The 23,835-nt window shown below is 44.7% G+C and overlaps 1 protein-coding gene across 1 annotated transcript in view; it reads right to left on the bottom strand.

The window, feature by feature from the left end:
• Per3 (period circadian regulator 3) overlaps nt 1–23,365 on the bottom strand; it is a 47,721-nt gene extending 24,356 nt beyond the window's left edge. Inside the window, 12 exon segments of the mRNA XM_029558300.1 lie at nt 3,078–3,192; nt 3,732–3,860; nt 4,922–5,027; nt 9,712–9,868; nt 10,082–10,188; nt 11,724–11,802; nt 13,273–13,415; nt 15,696–15,744; nt 20,125–20,326; nt 21,488–21,597; nt 22,363–22,605; nt 23,302–23,365. Of these exon segments, the coding sequence (XP_029414160.1) occupies nt 3,078–3,192; nt 3,732–3,860; nt 4,922–5,027; nt 9,712–9,868; nt 10,082–10,188; nt 11,724–11,802; nt 13,273–13,415; nt 15,696–15,744; nt 20,125–20,326; nt 21,488–21,597; nt 22,363–22,605; nt 23,302–23,365 (1,504 nt within the window).
• Between the last annotated feature and the right edge of the window lie 470 nt (nt 23,366–23,835).

Raw genomic sequence — 23,835 nt, 5'->3', positions numbered from 1 at the left:
TGTTTTTCAATCCTTGGTGTGGCCAAGTCTTTGCCTTGTCATATCTTCTGATGTAAGATGCTCCATTAGCCTTTCTTGTAAATAAGTCTGCTGTTAAAATTCTGACAATTACTGTTTGACAAATCTTTTGCTTCTGGAAGATTTTCCACTAGATATAAAACTCTGTATTGACAGTTTTTTTCTTCGAAGACGTACTTGTCTTTTTAGTAGAAAAGGTTTCTAGAGACACATTTATTATAATTTTTACCTCTGGTTCATATCTAGTCTTTTCTTGCCTTGTGCTGCCGTTAAGATGGAATCTGATTCTGTTTTCAGCAGTTTGGACAGGATATGTCCAGGCAGGTTTCTGCTTTTAAAAACATTACTTGATGCTCTTTGAATCCCTAGAAGATTCTTGATTGTAGCTACCTCTTCTAGGATCCCACTCAGTCTCCTCTCAGCAGCTTGCTATGGCCCCAAACTCTTAGTACGCACCACTGTTTCTGTTTCAGTTGGAGTAATTTCTGAAGTAATCTACCTTGGAGTTGATTGATTCTTCTTTGGGTGTATTGATGAAAACATTCTTCATGTCTGACATTTTTCCAATTTGTTTTGCAGCATATACAAACATCAGTAAATTTTAGTCTTTTTTAACTTGGTTATGTGAATTTTTTTAAATTTCAGAGACAAATTAGTAGGACACCAGAAACCAGGACAGACAACATCTCTGGCGTTAATTACCACCCGACCCTCCCTTTTAGGCTCCTTCTTGGTGCTGGTCTTGTTCACAGTGCACTTTGTCCAGGAGCCTTGCAATGTGCTCTTCTAGCTATTTTACATGGTCAGGTATTTCCATTGCTGTGTACTGAACTTTGTTCTGATAATTAAGTCTTTTGGGAGTTTTTCTTCCTTGCTTTTCATTAAGCTTCATAACTTCTTGTTGAAAATTCAGTAACCTTTACAGGACATTAGACACTGAGCATGTCAAACCCTGTGAGGAGGCCTATGCTTGAATTAATAAAACTTTAGATCAAGTTTGAAGTAATTCCTCTAGCTAGACTGTGCTGATTTGCCAGAGAGCCTGCTTTGTGTTCACTCTTTTGCACTGTGCCTCAGGGAGGGGCTCTTGCAAGCTGCTAGATTTAGTAAGACAGTGCACAGTAATCCAGTGTTTGCCGCTCACTCCTCCTCCTAAGCATCAGTCTCTGCTTAGATTTTAGGACTGCTGGCTAATACTCAGTACTCTAGGGGGGTCAAAGGAGGTTATAAATTTGTTGCCTTTTTCATTCTAAGTGATGCTCTTCCTGTATTCCTAAGCAGAAAGCAAAGGTACCATCACATCCCTCACAAATAAGACTAGCAGTGATCTTATAAAGGGCTGAGGGGTGTACGGAGGCACGCACTGGTTCCAGCACTTGGGAGGCTGAAGCTGGTGCAGGAGGATCACTTTAGCTCAGGAGTTTAACATTACTTGGATGACACAGCAAGAGTCCATCTCCAAAGAACCACAGGGGAGGGACGGGGAGGGGTGCAGAAGTAGTGAAGCTCTTGCTTTGCTAGGCTGCCAAGTAGAGAGTTCTTCCCCTTTGTGGGATGTGGGGCTCAAGCTTGCTCTTGGAAGCAGACAGGGCTCATTGAAAACTGAACCTTCCATATTTTGAGCCTGGATTTCCTAGCTTTCCACACTAAATATCTTATTTGTAAGTTACAATCTCAGAAATTTTGACATACCTGTACAGTCCTTAAGGCTACAGGCAATATGCCCTATGTGAACAGTGATTTGAGGGGTTTTTTGCTCATGTTGGGGAAGGAGGGAGTATCTGCCTGTGTGTATGTGAGTAGAGGCCAGAGGTCAACATTAGGTAACTTCTGTTGCTCTCCACCTTATTTTTTGAGGCAGGACCTTTCACTGAACCTGGAGCTTGCTGTTTTGGGTAGGCTGGCTGGCCAGCAAGTCCCTGGGATCCACTTGTCTCCAGACCCCAGCGATGAGAGTACAGGCATGTGCTGCCACACCCAGCTTTTACATGGGTTCCAGGGACCCAAACTCAGGTCCTTATGCCTACACAACAAACACTACCCCTGGGCCATTGCCCCAGCCCCTAATTTGATGTTTTAAAATCATGCCAGGACCTGAAAAAAAACCTACCTACTATTTCTGTTAGTACTGGTCTTAGAAAGTAAATGTCAACCCTACTATATAAAATATCTACGTCTAACGATGACAGATACTATTTGTAAAATTTATATGCTCAAAATCCACCACACTTCTAAAACCATGTTAACATTCAAGGAGAAAAATGAAGGGAAGGCTACTTAGGTTTAAAAGTGTAAAATTAAAAGTAAGCAAGTAGCTGGGCATGGTAGTGCATGCCTTTAATCCCAGCACTCAGGAGGCAGAGGCAGGCGATCTCTGTGAGTTCAAGGCCAACCTGGTCTACATAGTGAGTTCCAGGACAGCTGGGGCTACAAGGAGACCCTGTCTCAAAGAGAACAACAGCAACAAAAAAAGTAAGCAAGTAAATAAATAAGTCAACGTACACCAGTGGTGTGGCTCAGTGGAAGAGTGTTTGCCTAGCAAGGCAGTTGATCAGATCCCTATGCTGTAGGCCTCTTGCCAGCTATGTGGCTAGGTTAACTTTTCAAAACAATGTCACTGAATACAACTGATCAGTTCTTTTGGAGTGATTCCTATCTCAATAAAAAAGCCCAATCAATACTTTTCAATCTATCTAGATCATATTCTCCATTTGTTTGAAATGACAGAAAAGGATTACTTCAGTACTCTTTACCATCTAAAATGTATTCAGTCAGCTCCTTCCGGATTACACACAACTTAGACAGGGAAGAAAACGCATGCTCGACAGAAGCGAACTCCTCAGTAAAAGCATCCCAGAATGATGTCTCACCACCACTCCGCTTTCAAGTGGCTCTATGCTGTTGCCAACGCTACTGCCATCAACACTGCTACTGCGCTCTGGGCAAATCATGATGAAAAGCTCACATGAGCTCAGGGTTGTGTGCTTGAGGCCACGTACAAAGCTCTCTGTGAAGAGGGCAGATGTGGGAAGTGGCCAAAGGCCACTGTCCTGACTCACCACCACCCTGCAGCTCCATGCATGTCCCCATCACTGACTTTACTGATGATCTGGTCATTGACTCGATGTAGAGTTGCTGACCCAGATTCTTGATCTTGTTTACACTGGCATAAATCTGCTCCAAGGTCATAGGAAAAAAAATGGTAAAATAGGTTTAAAAAGGTACAGAAATGTGTACTAAAAGACACAATATACGAAACACAGTTAACTCCTGTTCTCTGAAGACATCATGCCAGAGAGTACAGTCCTCACTTTCACTCGGTTTCTCACTGTGCCATGGCAACTGCTAACAGCAAAGCTGGAAGCAAATCTACTTACAATACAGTGATCTTTATGAAAGAATTCAATTAATCCAAGTATTCCCTTCCAAAGATGACCTGTTTTTGAGAGACAGAGCCTCACCACGTAGACCAGGCTGGCCTCAAATCACAACCCCCAGCTTTCACCTCAGCGGCTGAGATTACAGGCATGTGCCATACTTTGGTTTTAGAGATATTTTTCTGAATCATTCAAATAATTGTCTAAAACAGATTGAGGTGTCTGTCACCAAATGGCAAACAAATGCTGTGATATCACCAGGTGCAGGCCAGCGCTGACACGGCACAGAGAACAAAAGGAGCACACAGCATCTCACAGAGCACATCAGCCACACACCGGCTCCTTCTGAGCTTCCTCCACGCAGTGTCCACTTGACTCACTGGAAGACGTGATGTTGACTTGCTGCTCTTGCGAGCCGCTGCCGCCCAGGCTCCCGTAGCTGCTGGACGCACTCATGTGGACTGGCTAGGACAAAGGGGGCCCGTTCAGTCCTGCGCTATCTAAACAGTAACAATAGTCACTGTGGAGCTTCTAGACTAAAATCATTAAAAAGTATGAATTTCCCAAATCCTAAACTACATAGGTATCGGTAGTTTGATGCTGCTAGCCCTAATTCTCAAGGGCAAATTCTATTTTCTAGTCAAGATGGGCACTACAGCAATAAGTTCTTCTCAGATGCCATAGCCTGATTTTTAAAACCATTAAAATAAACCCTTAGTTCTTTATGCTAGGGTTAGAATAGACAGAATACTTTAAACAAAACTATGGATTTTCAAAAAAGAACTCCACACCAGGCGTGGTGGTGCACCCTTTAATTCCAGCACTTGGGAGGCAGAGGCAGGCAGATCTCTGGGGAGTTCGAGGCCAGTCTGATCTCCATAGCGAATCCAGGCCAGCTGGGGCTACAAGGAAACCCTGTCTCAAAGACGGAAAAAAAAAAAAAAAAAAAAAAAAAGAACTCCACAGACATTTCATGGACCTGGTTATAGGATATAGGAGACACTGGGCTAACAGCCACTCTATGTGACATTCAGCGGTCTTTTTGAGACAGGGTCTCCCTGTAGCCCCAGCTGGCCTAGAACTCACTGCCTTGGAATGCTGGTATTAAGGGCGTGCACTACGATGCCTGGTACCCGAAGTCCTTTTAACAGGCAATTTCATACTCTTACCTTATAATACAGAGATACTGAGACCAACATATTCCTTCTCTACCTGGTGTTTGGAACATAAGAATCCTCTCAGCATCTGTCCTATTGCTGCAACTGCATTTGCTGTATTGAAGTGAAATGCGGTTCAGCTAACAATGTTTATATATTTCACAGGGATAAGGAAGAGAAGTTAACAGAATCCAATGCAAGGACTCAAAGAGAAAGACAGCAGCTTCTACGGTACAGACGCTCAGGGTTCGTACAAGTTTCTACCCTCCCTTCATAGCTTTCTTCTGTGACGTGACCTCGTAGGAATGAGCACTAACACAGAATATAATGACAGAAATGCTGTTTCTTTTTTAAAATCTCTCACTTTACCTGCAAGAGAAGTTTGTGAATCTGCTCTTGTAATTCTGTTATGTCTCTGTCATCATTGTTAGCCCTTTTTATTCTGGCAGCAAAAACATCCTCACTTAGTGGAGTCCTACAAAATGCCAAGTGGAAGGATGAGTCAGACAGCTGAGAGCTTCGTGAGATGAACATCAAACGCTTTCAATAGACTAACAAGTAAGCAGAGCTTTTATAAAACAATTCCTTGACTCTTGATACAGCTAAAATTCCCAAAGAAGTAAGAGACCATAACAGCCCTCAACCCCCACGGTGCTGGGGACAGAACCTGGGGACTTACACATGCTAGCAAATACTCTCCTGCTTGGCTACATCCCCAGCCCTTGGTTTTCTAAGACAAAGTCTTGCTACAAGGCCCAGGCTAGCCTGGCACTTGCAAGCCTCCTGCCTCTACCACCAAAGAACTGAAACTGCAGGCATGCCCTTGGGAATAGAATTCTGTTTCTCTATAGCATTCATCTTTATGCAATTCACTACCTAGTCAGTAAATACATTTGTATAATAAGTACCAGTAACAAGTTCTTCCTTAACTCCTAAAATATCTTCAATAATGATGGGTTTCAAAATTTGACTGAGTAAACTTTTGTAGGACTTTTAAGACTCTGAAGTTGCCAAACAACCTTGAATGTATAGAGTTGCTAATTGCTTGTGCTATCTGAAAAGTATGGCCATGCAGCCCACCCTAGTGGTGGATATGCAGCTGCTCTAACACTAATATCCCATTTATGGTCAGACTACCTGGATGGCTCAGAGACGGCTCAGGGTAAAAGCTCTGATTGTGCAAGTCTGGCCTGAGTTTGATCTCTGGAACCCAGAAACCACTACAGAAGGAGAAAACAGAAGCTGCCCTCTGAGCTCCATATGTCCTATTATCTATGTACCTGCATACACATACAAGCGCACGCGCACGCACACACACATACACACACCCACACATATAGTAACATAAAAAAAATCTACTACATGAATACAATGAATGTCAACAAAGTTGAAAACAAAACAAGAAGAAACTCGTATTTACTAGGACCACTAACTATGCGGCACAATTGTGTTAGCTTTTAGAATACACTATGAGAATAACACCTTCAAAAGCATAGGGGTGCCAGGCAATATTCCAGTTTCTTTACAAGCATCATCTTCAATGGAATTTCAACCTTCTCCAGGTTTCCTGGTTATCAAGAGGTGAATGGAGATGCATAAAGAGACTAGTCTAGGCTCAAGATTCACACCTTTGCCACCACCCAAACCTATCTCTTGGGACCTCTGTGGAGCAGGTTCCAATGAGGAATACTGAGTCAGGTGCATCACCTCACCTCACTGCGTTTTATGACATAGGACTCATTCCTGACACTTAGTGTGAGAGGAGGTGGGGAATGTGATCCAGTGGTAGAGTGCTTGTGGTGTGAAGTCCTGGGTGGATGCAGTCACCAGAGCCCATGTGAACCCACCTATCTGAGCACAGAGCCAGTGCTTTCCTTTTGTGGTCATGCTAGCCTGCTGCTCCTCACAACCTACACATGCAGCTGTTACCCAGAGACTCACTGTCCCAAGGACTGCAGGCACTGTCAGAAAATCTTAGGATGCTACAAGTGCCATGGAGGTAACCAGCAGAATCTCCATGTTTAGGGACCTTTTACTCATCCTGTGTATCTCGCCATGACTACGCAGCGTTTTCCAGTTCAACTCTGTACCCCGTAGCAGCTACACCACAGGCACAGGCACACTGAATATAAACGGCAGACTGCACCCTGCCTTACAATCTGCACTGTGCACTTTATCTAACCATGGGCTGGTCATCTGTCCCCATCTGCTTACCACTACCATAACCTCTGGAGTTGGGATTTTTGTCTGCTTGTTCACTCATATCTCCAAGGTGAGGAGGGGCCATAGACCCACCAACAATCCCCCAGATGGGTATTTGTAAGAAAAAAACCACGATTTTCTCTGGGGTTCTGTATGTTAATGTGAAGCAACATCACCAAGAACAGCGCCTTCTCCATCGCAGGCAGCACTGAGTCTCTGTTAAAAGAATGAGCATGTGGCTGAGTGAAGGAAGGCATGGGTGAGTATGTCCTGCGAACAGGAGTCTGCAAATCTGACAAACATACTTGAACTCTTAATTTCCAAGTGAAACTGTAACATGGAGGACTACTTTATGACATTTAGATATTCCTAGCTGTAGAAATTTCTACAAAACCAAACTGTTTTTAACCGAACTGATTACTATGTAGAGATCAGAAAAAATGGTCACAAACTAGTGGTAAAGGTGCCATGTTACCACGAAGTGTCAGGCTGCTAAGCTCGAGGGAACCAGGGCTACGAAAGGAAGAAAACTGGGCCTTTGCTTTCACGCTCAGCTTCCTCAGTGGGGATCCCGGGGTTCATCTGTAAGGGGGACCGGCAGCAAGCTGCTTGCCCAGACCGCGTGAAAGGACGCAGGGCCCTGCTCAGTGCTGCACAGCTCCTCCCTGTTCCTGCCACACTTCCCGACGCTCTAGCTCCACAGCTGCAGTGTCGTTTTTATTTACTGTCTTTATTATTATAATGCGGGGTCTGTGAAAGTATGGAACCATTTTTAGGATCTAGCGCAGTGCCTTAGCAGAGTAGGCAAAATCTACAAATACTTGAAGAAATATATACATTAGACATCATTTTTTTAAGTGGGCAACTATTACTTCTAAGAGATTAGTACCTACTAGACTCTGAGGTCCTTCCCTCCCATAATCTTGGGTCTTTTTTTTAATGACAGGGTCTCACTATGTAGTCCCCATTGGAACTCACTATGCAGGCTGGCCTCAAACTCACAGAGATCCACAGGCCTGCCTCCTGGGTGCTGGGTTTAAAGGTGTGAGCCTAGCCCTATCTTGAATCTTTAGACATCAACAGTGGTATAATTATTTTTTTAATTAAAAAATATTTTATTTGTTATTTTTATTTTATGTGTATGAGTGTATTGCCTGCATGTAGGTAACTGCATCTGTATCATGCAATGCCCATGGAGGACAGAAGAGGCCATTGGATCCCCTGGAACTGGAGTTACAGACAGTTGTTAGCTGCCATGTGGGTGCTGGGATTCAAACCCGGGTCTTCTGCAAGAACAACCAGTGATCTTAACCGCTGAGCCATCTCTCCAGCCCACAGTGATGTAAGTTTACAAGCACTTGAGAGACTTCCGGGTACCTGCTCTATGTAAAGTAACTTCACATACGTATTTAATCAAACAACTGAAAGGGTAACTTGGGAACCCCAAGGATGATCTCTTCCACTGCCTGGGATAGGCACACAGGTCCAGCAGCAACCCCCTAGATGAGCAACAGATGATGAAGAAACTCTTACTCAGCAGCTCTTCACACTCCCACTAAAGCGACACCTGGTTCTTTGCATTTTACCATAGGTTTTCTACTGGAGAAAAAAGTGTGCTTTCTGTCTGACCTACACGGGTAGCACATACTTGGCAGTCCTGTGTTTTATGCTGATATCTAGCTGGTGCTCTAGATCAGCTAGTCTTATGACAAGGCACCCATTTCTCCCATTAAGGTTACAGACCTGCAGTGGAAAGACCAAATCTTAGAGTACAAAGAAATGAGAGCAACCTTGAAACCGTTTTTCATGGTCTCTAAGACGTGACAAAGTATGTTTCATTGTAGAATTACTGCTCCTAAGTTTTACGCAAAACAAAATACAAGAAACATAAGGGAAGCACAGAGAGGCACATCTGTAACTTTAGCACTCGGGAGGCTGAGGCAGGAGGATTACAAATTTGGGGCCAACCTGGGCTATCTGGCTGAGACTTGCCCCAAAACTGCAGTAACAAAGAACCCCCAAAAGCATAATTTATTAATCTCAGCAGGACACTGAAGTAGAATTTCCGTGCTTTAACAAGCCAGGAAGAGACAGCAAGGGAATGAGAATGTGATGAGAGCGAGAGACGGGGGCAGGGGGGCGGGGGGGATGCCAGAGTGAAAACCTTCCAGCTTCCAGGTCGATTAAAAATGAACCAAGAATTCAAGGGACCGTGTATCTTCGCTGCTGGAGCAGCAGGCGAGGCTGTTCCAGATTCATGTCCCATGACCGTTTAACAGACAAGGAGTAACAGCCCAGCATGCTAGTTAGCCGTGCTGGCAGGAAAAGAGGTGCGTTAGGAAGATTGGGGTCTGCCGTGAGACGGCTGGTACAAGCTCACATGGTCAGTGAAGAGGTCTTTAAAACAGAAGGCAGAGGGGGGAAGTGAACGCTAAGCCCCTTCCCCACACTCCCACTGCCCACCAACCACATACAGCTGGTATTTACGTTGTGTCTCCTCCGGTCTCTTTTACACTCCTTGCTCCTGTGAATGTTTTCATCACAATTATGCTGCATTTTACATCAACCTCATCAAGCATTTTAGACACTGTATCATGCAATTTCTGCAAAATTTTTTTACTAATAATACATTAAACAAATGCTCCAGAATTTACTTAATGTTGGACATTTAAGCTACTCTAAGTCTGACATGGTTTAAGCCTCTTGATAACATTATCGCCAAACTGCTTTTCAAAAGTATTGAAAGAAAAGGTGTGCTTCACTTGGTTCACGGGTCTAGTGCTTCAAGAAGCAGCCAACTGTTTAAGATTATTCAGTTAAAAACAGCAACGTTTTGGTTGCAGTGCTGGGTATTGAACCCAAGGTGGCCTGCATGCTGAACAAACGCTCTATCACTAGGCTACATCCCCAAGTAGTAAAATATATTGTTTAGAAAATACTAAAGCTGATTAACTTACGTTCGAACTTTATGTCGGCCAATGATGAAAGAAACCTTCCGGCTCCATGGGTTCACAAAGCTGGACCAGCTGGAATCCAGTATGACATAGTCTCCATTTTGAGTACAAAATCTGACAGGTGAATGTTCAAAGGGAGGACGGCCTGCATACTTCAAGACTGCATAAAATGACACAACAAGAACAGACTTCAGACACCAACTGAGTGCTGCTTTGGTCATTTATCTGTGAATTTCTGAGTACTCCAACCAGGAAACAATTGCTTTAACAGTTTTGATAATTCACTGCTTATCTGGCTAAAGGCTAAACTCTAATGAAAAATTAGAACAAATCAGTAGTAAATAATTTCCTCCCACAAAGGAACAGGACCTACTTTTTTGGTGCACGGCAACCATCAGAGGACGATCTTCTGGGTGCAAGTTTGCTAAGACTGATGTACCAATCAGATCCTGAGGTAGGAAACCCAGCAAAGGCACTGCTCTGGGAGAGAGGCAACACAACACAGGAAGTCTGCCATGCTGAGCAAGTAAGCAATTCTACGTTATATATTTCAAACACTACACAGACTGGTGATATAGCTCAGTGGTAGACCGTGTGCCTCGCGTGTGCAAGGACTCTATTTCCTTCTCTGCAAAACAGAACACCACACCACCACTGACCCCTAACTTCATCTAAATAAGGAAAGAAATGAAAACATGTTCATTAACACATTTATGAGAGTAGCACACAGAAGTCCCTGCGCTGGGTAGACGGGACATTCCGGCAGTGCTGGTGCTCACCTGACATGCTGCAGTGAAACTGTTAGCGCACTAACGACAGGCCCGCAGGCTCGCTGTGAGCACCCTCATTCTGAACCTCTGCAGCAGGGAAATGGCTTTTCAACCTGCTCTTCCAGGGCCTTGGCTCCCCATCATGCTGCCACGTTGAAAGACTACATCGGAACACGGGAAGGGTTTTTATTTATTTATTTTTATTTTAAGTGCATGAGGGTTTTGCCTGCATGTATAAGTACATTCATGTCATGCAAAGCCTGAAGATGCCAGAAGAGGGTGTCGGATCCCCTGGAACTGGAATTACAGATAACTGTTAGCTGCCATGTGAGTGCTGGGACTCAAACCCAGGTCCTCTGCAAGAGCAGACAGTGCTCTTAACTGCTGCACCATCTCTCCAGTCCCAGGACGGATTTTCAATCATAAAAGGCAGCTATGAGTTTATATAGCATGCCTATAGTTTGGACTTTGACTGTCCCTCAAAGGCTCATGGGTTGAAAGCTTGGTCCCCAGCCCATGGCACTATTGGAAAGTGAAGCCTTTAGTAGGCATCGCCTAGTAGAAATAAGTTAGGTCACTGGGCTGTGCCTCATTCAGGCCCTGTCCAAGTTTGAGTTAACTATCAACTTGACACAGCCTAGAGTCACCTGAAAAAAAGTCTCAATTGAGTAACTTTCTTTATCAGGATGGTCTGTGGACATATGCATGAGGGACTGTCTTTATTGTCTCAATTGATGTGGGAAGACCAGTTTGCCGTGGTCAGTGCTGTTTCCTGGGCAGGTGGGTCCTGGACTGTGAAACCTAAGAGGGTTTCAGGTAAATCCCTCTTAGAAGTATACATGGAAGATATTGACATTAAAAATTTTAGTCCACTGGGCCAGCGAGATGGCTCAATGGGTAAAGCCTCTTGCCACCAAACCTCATGGTCCCATTTGATCCCTGGGACCCACATGGTGGATGGTATGACCCAACTCCTGAAAGTTGTCTTCTGACTTCCACACACACAACATACAAGCATATATACACACACAAAGTAATGTAATTTTAACAATTACTTATATAAGCATATATACATAATGTAATTTTAACAATTAAAAGATTTAGACAACACAAATAAATTGCATTGTAAATAATATCAAGCAGGTTTCAGTTTCACAATATACAGCAGCATGCAAAATATAATGCAAACTTTTAAATACCTTTATCTTTAAAAGCAAGTTTCTTTAGGCTTAAAGAAGTATTTACTTTTCATCTACTTCAAGAAACACACATCCTGGGGTGTGCGTTGTGGTAAAAATTCTTTTATCCACTGGGATTCGAGGAGCTATGTAACAAACAGAAAGGCTCATTGAAGGGCAAAGATCTGATACTTAACTGGCTACGGAGCATATTAAAAAGGGAATAAAATGTCTGCATGAAATGGCAGATCTAGCTAAGGGGTCTGGCCTTCAAGAAATCAAAGCTACAGTAAAATGATGATTTTTATTATTAATTGAATTTTAAACAGGTCAAAATGTGCTGCTTACTAAAGTTAATTTTAAATATTTTCTTTGTTATTTTTATTTAATGTGTATGAGTGTATTGCTTGCATGTATATAAGTACACCCACGTTGTGCAATGCCCAGAGATCAGAAGAGTGTTGAATCCCTTGGAACTGGAGTTATGGATGGTTATCAGCCACCATGTGTGTGCTGGGAACTGAACCCAGATCCTCTGGAAGAGCAGCCAGTGCTCTTAACTGCTGAGCCATCTCTCCAGCCCTAAAGTTAATTTTAAATAGAGAAAATCTGTGGCATACTTTGTGGCTAGTTTCTTCATCATGAATATCTAACAGATAAAGCTGGAGTGGAAAGTTCAGCACGATTTACTGTGATGTGTAGCAATTTATTACATAATATAATTGCACCATCCAGTCAGGTCAATTCTGCTCTAACAGGGGCTTTGCAAAGCTCTGGGAATCATCTGAGATACTGGTAATATCATAGTTGCATGAGCATGATGTCAATTGCAAGAAACCTATGAACGCAGTAAAGGACCCAGTGCTTGGAGCCACTTGGGAATATACAAAACATAAACAACTCCATCTATCTACTACTGCCTCAGCTTACCCCAGCCACGCTCATGGTAGTGCTGATGCACTTCTTAGGTATTTAACATGTGTAAAACTGCTTCTCTTTTTACTAGATTGGTCTTTTTTTAATACGTAGACATTTCAAAACACTTCTAAAACATGATTCCCCCCATCCCTGCCCTGAGACCTGAGGATCTAAATCCAGGGCCTTGAACTTGCACAACTAGGCAAGTACTCTTATCATTGTACTACCTCCAGCTCTTGGGTTTTCAAGACAGCTATTCCTGATGTAGCTCAGGCTAGTCTTGAACTTGTTATGTAGCCCAGGTTAGTCTCCAATTTGTGATCCTCATGCCACATCTTCCCAAGGTATGTGGTGCCTGGCAAAATTAATTCTTATGGCCTCTCTATAATTTTAGTGCTGTTATTTCAAGCAAGAAAGCAGCAAAGGCCACTGAACAGGTCATCAGCACAGAAAGGGACCAGAGTACAATGTACCTGTCCAAATCCAAGGCTCAGACGTGGGACCACATTGTGTCCGTCGGTGATAACCACACAAGAAGTCAAGGCTAGTAAACAGGGATGTCAGTGAAAACCAGCTGAAATGCTTATGGAGCTTACAACCCAAACTGGAAACTCAAGCAATCTTTCTTGTTCTCAGACTAAGCTCCTGTCTGACTGCTGGCCTTTTTGCCTTACTGAATGCAGCTCATCCTGACTTACCTTCATAACCAGAGTGAATCTTCTCAACCAGCATTAGACAGCAAGGCTCTGGTTCTGGTTGGGCAGTGCTACGGACATGAACTGAGTAGGGGAGGATCCGGAATGGGGAGTAGTGCTTCCTTGGCTCTTTCTCTGCACCTCCACTGAAGAGATCCAGGTGGTTAGATCTGGTCCTGACACACTCAGTCCACCCCCTGCAAACAGGCTGGGGAAATGCTCCACTGCCAATTCCCAAGACAGACCCAACTTAAAAGTGTTTAGACATGTTTGTTTTCCCCAAAGATCCAGGGAAGGTTAGCTTGAAATTTCAGTACTCCAGGGCAAGTCTACTCACTATTCACTGAATAAGAGGCTTGATGGGGAGCTGCTTGTGTCACTGTGAGAGTAAAACATAACCCATTCCATGACTTGCTCCTGACCATGCTCCAAACTCAGTCTGACTTTTACCTTCTGCTACGAAGAGAACAGGCAGAATGGTCTTGCATCATACATGTACACCAAGTGCTGCCAAGTCTAACCAACTCTAAATTGTCCCTTTTCCTCTCAAAGAACTAGTTTAAACTCAAAACTTCAGCTACTGTCTTGGCTGATGTAGGACCTGACTTGAGGTAAGCATGTTCATCCAGTTGCGTAGCTAAGGAAAAGAGGTGCTAAGGCCTAGCCTTAGCCTGGCCCTTGAAGGAGAGCCAGACCCTTCCCTTTTCTCATAAGATCCAAAGGTGGGAGGCTCCTAGGACATGCCACCCCACCTTCCCTTAGAGTCCAAATGCCCCAGAGGGACTCCACTCTCCTCTGTCTGCCAATCAGGCCTCTATTCTGCTGACACCCAATTTGTGACCACTGAGCCCAAGCTCTTAGAGCTGTGGGAGCCACTCTCAGGCACTTGCTCCCCTCGCTCATCCCTTCCTTCTGCCCTCACTCCTATGACCCTGCCTCCTCCTTTAGTCAATGGAATGATGGCCTTCTCCAACTAAACTAACGAAAATCTGTGCTGGCGCTCCGGCTTCCCTCCAGCTGCCACAAAGGGCTTTTCTAGGCTGGTCCACCCTAAGGGCTCTAGATGTCATTATCTGCTGATGTTCTAGATATTAATTGCGGATCTTGACCGCTCTTGCCTAGAGCTCGACACTCATACCATCTTGATTTAGATTTCAGATTGACTCACAATTAAGCACTTCTCCAGGAAGATGCTTTCCCTCCAACTTCCTGGGCCTCAATAAACAACTGCAGGCAAAATCACTGTGCCATTCTTCAGTCCTCTGTGTATCATGCCCCAATGTTAATCCATTAACAAATCCTGATAAAACATCCAAGTATTTCTCCACCAGCACCTCACTGGCCTGACCGTACATCTCTTAGCTGCATACCCCAAGCCTTGTAGTGTGCCCTGTGACCTGATCCTTCACAGTACCTGTACCTAGTGGCCTGTAGTCCTTTCCAATATAAAGGATGCTTTCTTTTTAAATGACATCTCCTAGCTCTACACTAAAAACCTCCACAAGCATTGGTAGTCCCTGCAGTTTAAGGATCATTTCCTTATCCAGACTGGGTCTCAATTCTGCCATCTCCTTCCATTTGGAACTGGGATTCTTGGAGGTTGCCAAAGACCATGCAGGCAGTGTCATGGGGCTGTGTAGCCACCCGAACAGCATTCCTACTGGTCAAAGATGGGACAGCTTCAGCATCATGAAGATGAGTGGGAACTTCACCTTTAGAAATACATTTCAAAATGTCAACAGAGGAAATTATTTGAGATCTAAGATTGGGAAGGAGCTGGGAGAAATTGGTGGAGGCACAGCAGTACAATCTCACATGCAAAACAACAGCAACAAAATCCCTACAAATGGAGTGGTAGATGTATGAGGAATTAAAAAAATTTAAATGTGGGGCTGGAGAGATGGCTCAGTGGTTAGAAACACTGGCTGTTTTGCATAAGACCTGGGTTCGAATCCAATGCCCACATGCAGCTAACAACTGTAACTCCAGTTCCAGGGGATACGACAGCCTCTTCTGTCCTCCTCAGGCATTGCATGACACGGGTGCACTTACATACATGCAGGCAATATACTCATACACATAAAAAAATTTTTTTTAATTACTTAAAAAAATTCAATGTGACTGAACTGAGAAAAACACAAAGCAAGAAAAACGGGCCTCAGACCATGTCATCTGAGAGTCAACATCACATTCAGGGGTGCATGTGTCACGAGGGTAACAGTTACCTTTCAGTTCTTTCAGTATCTTTTTTGTCCGCAAAACTGTTGTTCTTCTCAATCCGTATACAAATTCCTGCATCAAGAAGCAAGTCTGCATTTCGTTTCATATCCATAACAGAATTTAGCTAAATATAAAAGAATCACTGTAAGAGCGGAATAAAACCCAGAGAATATGTTACATTTCAGGCCTCCTCCGCCTTTACTTACCAGATCTGGCAGAAGAAGGATTTCACTGGAGCATGTTGATCCTGTGATGCTAGAGAGAGAAAAGCAAGCACTTTTGCCTCCTGCCGCACTGCCTCCCCAGGGAAGCCATCTTGCTCTACCACACACCCACGTGCAGCGTCCTCAGAGCACGTGCAGCGTCCTCAGAGACGTGCTCTGGATTGAATGTGCTCTAAAGCTCAGGCAAAAGAGCGAGCACGCCTGACCTACCTTTCCCTCATCTAGCCCCGTAGTCTTTTCCTTACTCTCTAACTACCTATATCGTGTTTGAATGTCACTGTGGCAATCCTTTGACAACAATTATTTGGGTGATAACAGTCACCCAAGTATAGTTTAGGCATTTCTCAATGATTGAAAATGTAGACTATTTTCAGATTTTTAGTTCAATGACAAATAAACGTGACTCTTGTTTCCCTTCACTTTTAAATTCCTTCCTGGGATAAATTAATTTTCCAGCTGGCCTGGAACTTACTACGTAGACCAGGTTGACCTTTGATCTCACAGAGACCAACCAGCCTCTCCCTCGAGTACTGGGACGTACACCACCACATCCAGCTTCTTTTTCTGTGATTTTTAAAAATATCTTATTTGTTATTTTATGTGTAGGAGTGTATTGCCTGCCTGTATGTGACTGCACCTGTGTTGTACAATGCCGCAGAGGTTAGAAGAGGGCTTTGGAGTCCCCTGGAACTGGAGTTAAGGGCAGTTTGTAGCAGCCATGTGGGCATTGGGAATCCAACCTAGGTCATCTGCAAGAGCAGTCAGTACTCTTCACTGCTGAGCCATCTCTCCAGCCCCTTTCTTTTTTAAAAAAATATTTTATTTATGGAGGATGGAGAGATGGCTCAGTGGTTAAGAACACTGGTCGTTCTTACAGAAGACCCAGGTTTGAATCCCAGCACCCACCTGGCAGCTAACAAGTGTCCGTAACTCCAGTCCCAGGGGATTGACAACCTCTTCCGTCCTCCGCTGGCATTGCACCACATGGGTGCACTTACCGACACACAGGCAATACACGCATACACATAAAAAATAATAAAAATATGTGTATACGTGTATTGCCTACATGTGTCGGTAAGTGCATCTGTGATGTGCAATGCCTGAGGAGGTCAGAAGAAGGCATCAGATCCCCTGGAACTGGAGCTACAGATGGATGTTAACCACCACGTGGGTGCTGGGAATCTTTCCGTAAAGAGAGGGTCTTATTATGTAGCCCTGTCTGACTTGGAACTCACTATGTAGACCAAGCTGGCCTTGAACTCAGAGATCTGCCTGCCTCTGCCTCCTGAGTGCTGGGATTGAAGGTGTCTGTAGCCATGCCCATCTCCTTAGGCATCTAGGTTAGATCTACCATCCTTGTTTGACTCTCAGGTGCTGCTAAGCTAATCTCCAGAAGATGGTCCCAATTTATAGTATGACTTACAATACATTATATCCATCATAACAGAGGTCTTCATGAAACGTAAGGTGACATTTAGAAATATATTTACCTATTTTAGGGTCAAACAAGGAGGCTAAACCCTTGCCCAAGTGCTCACTATTTGGATTTTGTCTGACAGAGTTCCCTGAATGTAGTTTTGGGCATTAGTACACTGGAATGAAAAGTCCTGAGTTACAGGAACTAAGGAAAACTATTAAGAAGTTTAAAATACATTGATGTTAACATAAACACTGAGGCTCCTATAGATCCCAAATATTGAATGAGCTACATATATGCACTTCTGAGGAAGGATCACAGAAGAACCAGAAGTTGCCTCTTGCTCATACTGTTTACAAAGTACAGCAGGCTCCTGAATACCACCCAGAGCACTCCCAAGTCACTGCAGCACAATGAACCAGACTGTGTGACCTCAGAGGACACATTCCCATGAGGCACACAACATCCAGTGCTGAGTGAGAGCTCATTTCTGGAAGTGAGTTCTGGAGAACTAACCACAGGATCCTTCTGAGAGGCATATGCCACCAACCTTCAGTGGAAACATGTTCTAAAGCAGGATCAAACCTGACAAGAGTGGAGCCCACAGTTTCCTGTGTCTTCTTGTGTCCGTTTAAGCTCAAAGGAGGGGACTGATGCAGGCAACAAGGGCACAGCCCAGAATGGGTATGGGGCTGATCAACTGTTCTCAGTCAGAGCTTGAGTATGAGATTTACAGAGCTGAAGTACAGTATTCAGAGCAAGCTAAATGCTCCTCAGGTCTGTGAGGCAGAAGTAAACATTTACGTCCAAAAGACAATGATTTCAGGATGCACGACAGCTTGGATGAGATGAGAATATCACAGTAACAAATAATTAGCAGAGGTTAAAAAGGCTGAAAGACGTAATGGACAACACAGGGAAAATGTGAGAGCTGGCAAACCACGTATGTCCAGCCTATTCCTAGTTGTATCCCAGCAACTAAACCAGTTCCTGGCCAAGTAATTGTTAAATAAGTATTTTTTAAATAAACGATTAACAAAAGCAGAGAAACAAACACAATCAGAAGGTGAAAATGTGATAGGAAAGAGGAAGAGAAAGGCACCAATATTTTTGAAAGATAAGAAAAAAGAGAGCTCAAACACTGTGGCAGTCTGTTTCACAATAATGCATATATACTTTACATTACTGGTTGTACACTTACAAAGATTTAAAAAGCAAATCTTTTGTTAGGCTTTTAAAGGCAGGGTCTCACGATGGCCTTGAACTCAGGATCCTTCTGTCTTCACCTCCAGAGTTCTGGGATTAACCGCTATGCTTGGTTGTAATGTTTTTTTAACACAATAAAAAACTTTTTGAAAATTAGAGAAAATGGGGCTGGTGAGATGGCTCAGTGGTTAAGAGCACCATCTGCTCCTGCAGAGGACCTGGGTTCTACTCCCAGCACCCACATGGTGGCTAACAACCGTCTGTAACTCCAGTCCCAGGGGATCTAACGCCTTCTTCTGACCTCCGTGGGCACTGCACAACACAGGTGTACTGATATACATGTAGGCAATACACTCATACACATAAAATAAAAATAATAAATAAAATAGTTTTTAAAAATTAGAGAAAAAGCCAGGTGTGGGGGAGCATATCTTTAATCCCAGAACTCCTGAGGCAGAAGCAGGTAGATCTCTGTGAGTTTGAGTCTAGCCTAGTCAACGTAGCAAGTTCTTGGCCAACCAGGGCTATACAGTGAGACTCTGTCTCAAAAAACAAACAAAAGAAAAATTATGGAAAAAAGGGCCGAGGATATAGCTCAGTTGGTAGAATGCTTGCCTGGTATACTTGACGTCCTGGGTTCCAACCCAGCACGCCACAGATCAGACTTGGTATACCTCATGGTGCCTGGTACGTGCTTGTAATCCCAGCACTCAGGAGGTGAAGGCAGGAGGGTCACAGATTCAAGATCATCTTTGGCTACCTAGAGAGTCTAAGGATAGCCTGGCTATGTGAAGGCAGGAGGGTCACAGATTCAAGATCATCTTTGGCTACCTAGAGAGAGAGTGTGTGTGTGTGTGTGTGTGTGTGTGTGTGTGTGTGTTCCAACCAGAAACAACCAGAGAAAAGGAACTGAACCTTTGTATGTGTGTGTGTGTATGTGTGTGTCTGTGTGTGTGTTTGTCTCTCTGTGTGTGTGTGTGTGGGTGTGTATGTGTGTGTGTGTGTGTGTGTGTGTGTGTGTGTGTGTGACCGAATCCAAGAAAAGGCTAAGATAAGTCTCCGTATCTCTGGCTATAGGGAATATACTGAGCTCTTTAAGAAAAAAATTATTTATAGATGACACAGGATTAAATGCCAAGAAGAACACTATGAATATGTACCTTGGTTCAGAAAAACATATATTTAGAAGAAAAACACACTAATGAACTTTTAAGAGCAAGAATAACTGGAAAAGGAGCAACCACAATCTTATCTTCAAATCACATCTATTAGATGACACTGTGAGGCCAATACAGAAGGAAAATGTTTTACTAATTCCATGGAGAGAGCCCGCATAGCAATGAACCACTATGAAATATGCTGCTAATCAGGGACACCTATGATACAAAACCTGTGAAACTTCACTAAGAACTGATGGGGGCAGGGGGCGGCTCAGTGGTTAAGAGCACTGACTGCTCTTGCAGAGGACCAGGGTTTGGTTTCCAGTGCTCATATAGAGGCTAACAACTGTCTATAACTCCAGTTCCAGAGGATCTGACATCACCATCTGGCCTCCACAGGCACTGCATACATACAAATATACATGCAGGCAAAACATTCATACACATAAAAATAAGCACATTTTAAAAGAACTATATCGAATTGTTATGTCATGAAACATTAATACCGTTTCACAGTGTTCTTTTTTACAACAGAGGAAATCACATAGTTCATATACTGTAAATAAATTCTCTAGGAATGAACCTGATCTTGTGACAAGATACCCAACCTAACACTGGTTCCCATTACCTTTTTGGGTCCAGTTGTTCCAGAAAGGAAGCTGAGTTCGAGCAGTATGTGCGTAGAACACCCTCACATCTTGAGGGGCAAGCAGGTCCACGAAGTGAGAGGACATCAGGAACTCTGTCTTACAGTTCAGGATCAAAGCAGCCTGTTCAGAAATGTGCACTACCCTTCCAGACAGAAATGAAAACGCCGCCACAAAGGTGCCCTACGAAGAGTGTTGGAAAGAAGTGCAAAGGTTGAGGTGCTCACAGACACCGCTCTCTGAAAGGTCAATTTCTCCTGGATGTCTATTACAATCAAGACCTTAAAACATATCTTGCCAAGGCTAAAAATCTCCTCAAATAGTTTTTTCCAGCATGCTTCTTTAAAACTATTATAAACATTGCACTGTTCCTTTAGAAGGTTTGATCTCTATGTCAAAAAGCAACACCAGCTTCTTCTATGTATTAAACACATACATGACACATAAACATCTTTCTCTTTCGCAAACTGCACTTTATACCTGGAGGGACGGTCTTCTGGTTAGCAATGAAGACTCCATTCTTAAAGACCAAGCTCAAGATTTGCCTCCTTCAAGAAGTTGTCCTTAACAGACCTCATTACATAAGAATCACTGTTCTCATCTGTACTTCCAGACACTAATGCAGTTTAAATCCAGCCACTGCATTTATAGCTGGACCTATGCATGCATCCTTTTCCAGCATAATTTTCAAGAGTTTGGAGGGTGAATATTTTCAAGCTTTAAGTTCCCACAGCACCTAGTATAGTACTATGCAAGGTTAGGAAAATAAGCTCTATTGTAACATGACTTAGCTCATGTAATATTGTAATCATTAAGTTACAGTTATGTTGAGGTCTAAACATCAAACTAAGTAGTCTCCAACATCAATAAAATAGGAGCCTTAATCATTCTGTCAATAAGAGGAGATTCAAAAAAGATATACTAAAGGTCTCTTCCAAAATTTCACCCAAAAAATGACCTCTCAACTCACCTGTTCTACAAAATCCAGCTGCTACAACTTGAAGAAGTAGGTACTGGAACTAAGAATGATATAAATAGAAACGAACAATTCAGATGTTAAGAATAAAAGCACAGGACATTACCCTGCCACGTCCTTTGTTGCTTTTTCTTTTCATCTGAGAAAACACAGGGACGCTAAGGGGCTAGCAGTACTGATGTGCCGCTTCTGTTTCTAGACGCTTTCTCTGGCAAGGGTGGCGACTACACTGCCATTTATTTAGCAGTTTTCTCCTTGTTTACCTCAGCTAGTGAACCTTTCTGTGGCTATTTTTAAAAATCTGCACCTAGAGAAGGTCTTTAGGAAAAATCACTCAGGTTGAGATGGCAAAGTCCATGAATTCTTACTGTGTCCTTGGAAGTGTGCTCAGAAGCAACGATGGCCAGCTCCTCCAGACTGTACACGGCCATGTCTGCCTGAGGTGCTCCGCTTGGACAGAGAATCGGGAAAAATCCAGTTTGCTAAGAAACACAGGGAAATAAACAGGTGGTCTGGTGACAACAGTATCCTGAAGCCTTGTCAGCACCAGGAGGCTGGCTTCCTTCCTCAGAGGAGAACCCCCTAAATGTGTTCTCACACCCAAGTCGCGCTTGCTTGCTTAGGAACACAGACGCTGAACAAAGTTAACAATGAACTTTCTGACTCCTGCATGTGGTGGGGCCCCAGGAGCAAGATAGGCCTGCAGTGCTAATGCAGGTCAGGGAATCCAAATTCCAGATCCACGCATGTTTATGAAGGAAACACTGAGCACTCAGAAACCACACATCACAGGGGAAGCAGTGAGGTCTGTGCCAAAGAGAACGGGACTTTATGGAGTACCTCAGACAGAAAGATAGAACAATGCTTCTTCCTTCATCTGCTGAGTGCTGATATGCTGGAACTGTATTCCAGGCTCCGCACGAGAGGGCAGCACCCAGTGCATTTAGTCAATGCGTTTTCTGTGTAATCTCACAGAAGACACCGCTCCTTTCAAAGTCAGTCTTCCACCTTTGCTCATCGTGTAACCTCCAGCCCTGGCAACAGCTGAATCAGAGACTGCTTGGTGCCTGCAGACTGCGATCCTGTCTGGAAAGCCTAAAGCACCCCAAGCACCCCAGAAATCAGCGTGGGACAGGCTTGTCCTGCACACAAAGCCCAGGGCCAGAGACCACACTTGCACCTACGGTGAGCAACTGCACCCGGTGCTCTGTGCCCCCCACCCCTGCCCTGTTCCTGCCACTCAAGTTACCTTGCACGCTGTGCACACAGCGAAGCGCATAGTTGAGGGCGTCCAGGGTGCTGGGTTTACTGTGTCTCTCCCCTGGAAGGTACTTTTTCATTTCTTGGATGACCATGTTCAGTTCTTCAGATACACTGTTTCGTTCTTGTTCACTGTGAGAGAAAAACCAAGAGATGCTAATACTCGGGAAGCACGTGACTCCTGGGTGTCTTGGAGTTCCTTCGGGTTCCAGCTTGAACACGGTTTCTTACAGTTCCCCTCTCATGACCTTTAACTCACTTTTTTTTTTTTTCTCTGTTTGAGTATACTGCGATACTTGTGGAGGTCAGAAAAGGGGATGGGATCCTCTGGAACTCTAGTTAAAGGACTGTTGTTAGCCACCGTGTGGGTGCTAGGAATTGAACCTGGGTCTCTGCTTTCTTACAGTTCCCCTCTCATGACCTTTAACTCACTTTTTTTTTTTTCTCTGTTTGAGTATACTGCGATACTTGTGGAGGTCAGAAAAGGGGATGGGATCCTCTGGAACTCTAGTTAAAGGACTGTTGTTAGCCACCGTGTGGGTGCTAGGAATTGAACCTGGGTCTCTGCAAGAGCAGCCAGTGCTTATTTTTTAATCACCCCCTATTTATTTTTATGTGTGTGAGTGTATTGTCTGCATGTGTGTAAATGCACTCATGTCATGCAATGTTCATGGAGGGCAGGCAGAGGCATTGGATTCCCTGGAACTGGAGTTATGGACGGCTGTCAGCTGCCATGTGGGTGCTGGGAGTCAAACGAGTCCTCAGTGCTCTTAAAAGGCTGAGCATCTCTCCAGCCCCTTAGCGCACACATTCTTTTCCTCATCCTTTCCAGGCTTCCCTCCCCCATCACTTCCCTCTGGAGACGCCGGGGTTGCAGGGCCCGCTCCCCGCGCGGGCGGCAGCGCACCCGGGCGTCACCTGCGGCTGCAGTCGGTGCCCGGCGCCCCCCGCAGCCCCGGCGCCCCGGGCTCCACACAAGGGTCCATTCCGCGGCCGGCCTCAAGGAAGCTCGGCGTCACCCCGGGTCGGCGGCCTGGCTCATCTGAGGGGCGCCTTTCTCCTCAACATCTCCCGGGAGTCCAGCCTGGGGGGACACCGGAAGTGCCCCCGCGCCCCGGGCCGCCCTGGGGACGGTCCGCCCTCGGAACCAACTTTCCCTTCGTCTGCAAAGTCGGCGGCGCGCACCGGGAACCACGGGCAGGCAGAAGCTCGGCGTCACCCCGGGTCGGCGGCCTGGCTCATCTGAGGGGCGCCTTTCTCCTCAACATCTCCCGGGAGTCCAGCCTGGGGGGACACCGGAAGTGCCCCCGCGCCCCGGGCCGCCCTGGGGACGGTCCGCCCTCGGAACCAACTTTCCCTTCGTCTGCAAAGTCGGCGGCGCGCACCGGGAACCACGGGCAGGCAGACACAGCAACTCGACCGCACGACGCTCGCGGGCGGGCCGGGCCTTGCTCCG

This window comes from Nannospalax galili, unplaced genomic scaffold (genome assembly GCF_000622305.1).
Source record: "Nannospalax galili isolate Female #2095 unplaced genomic scaffold, S.galili_v1.0 scaffold1488, whole genome shotgun sequence".
In the NCBI taxonomy this organism is placed as follows: domain Eukaryota; kingdom Metazoa; phylum Chordata; class Mammalia; order Rodentia; family Spalacidae; genus Nannospalax; species Nannospalax galili.
Note: the sequence above shows the minus strand (reverse complement) of the source record. Positions and strands in the feature narration are given on the sequence as shown.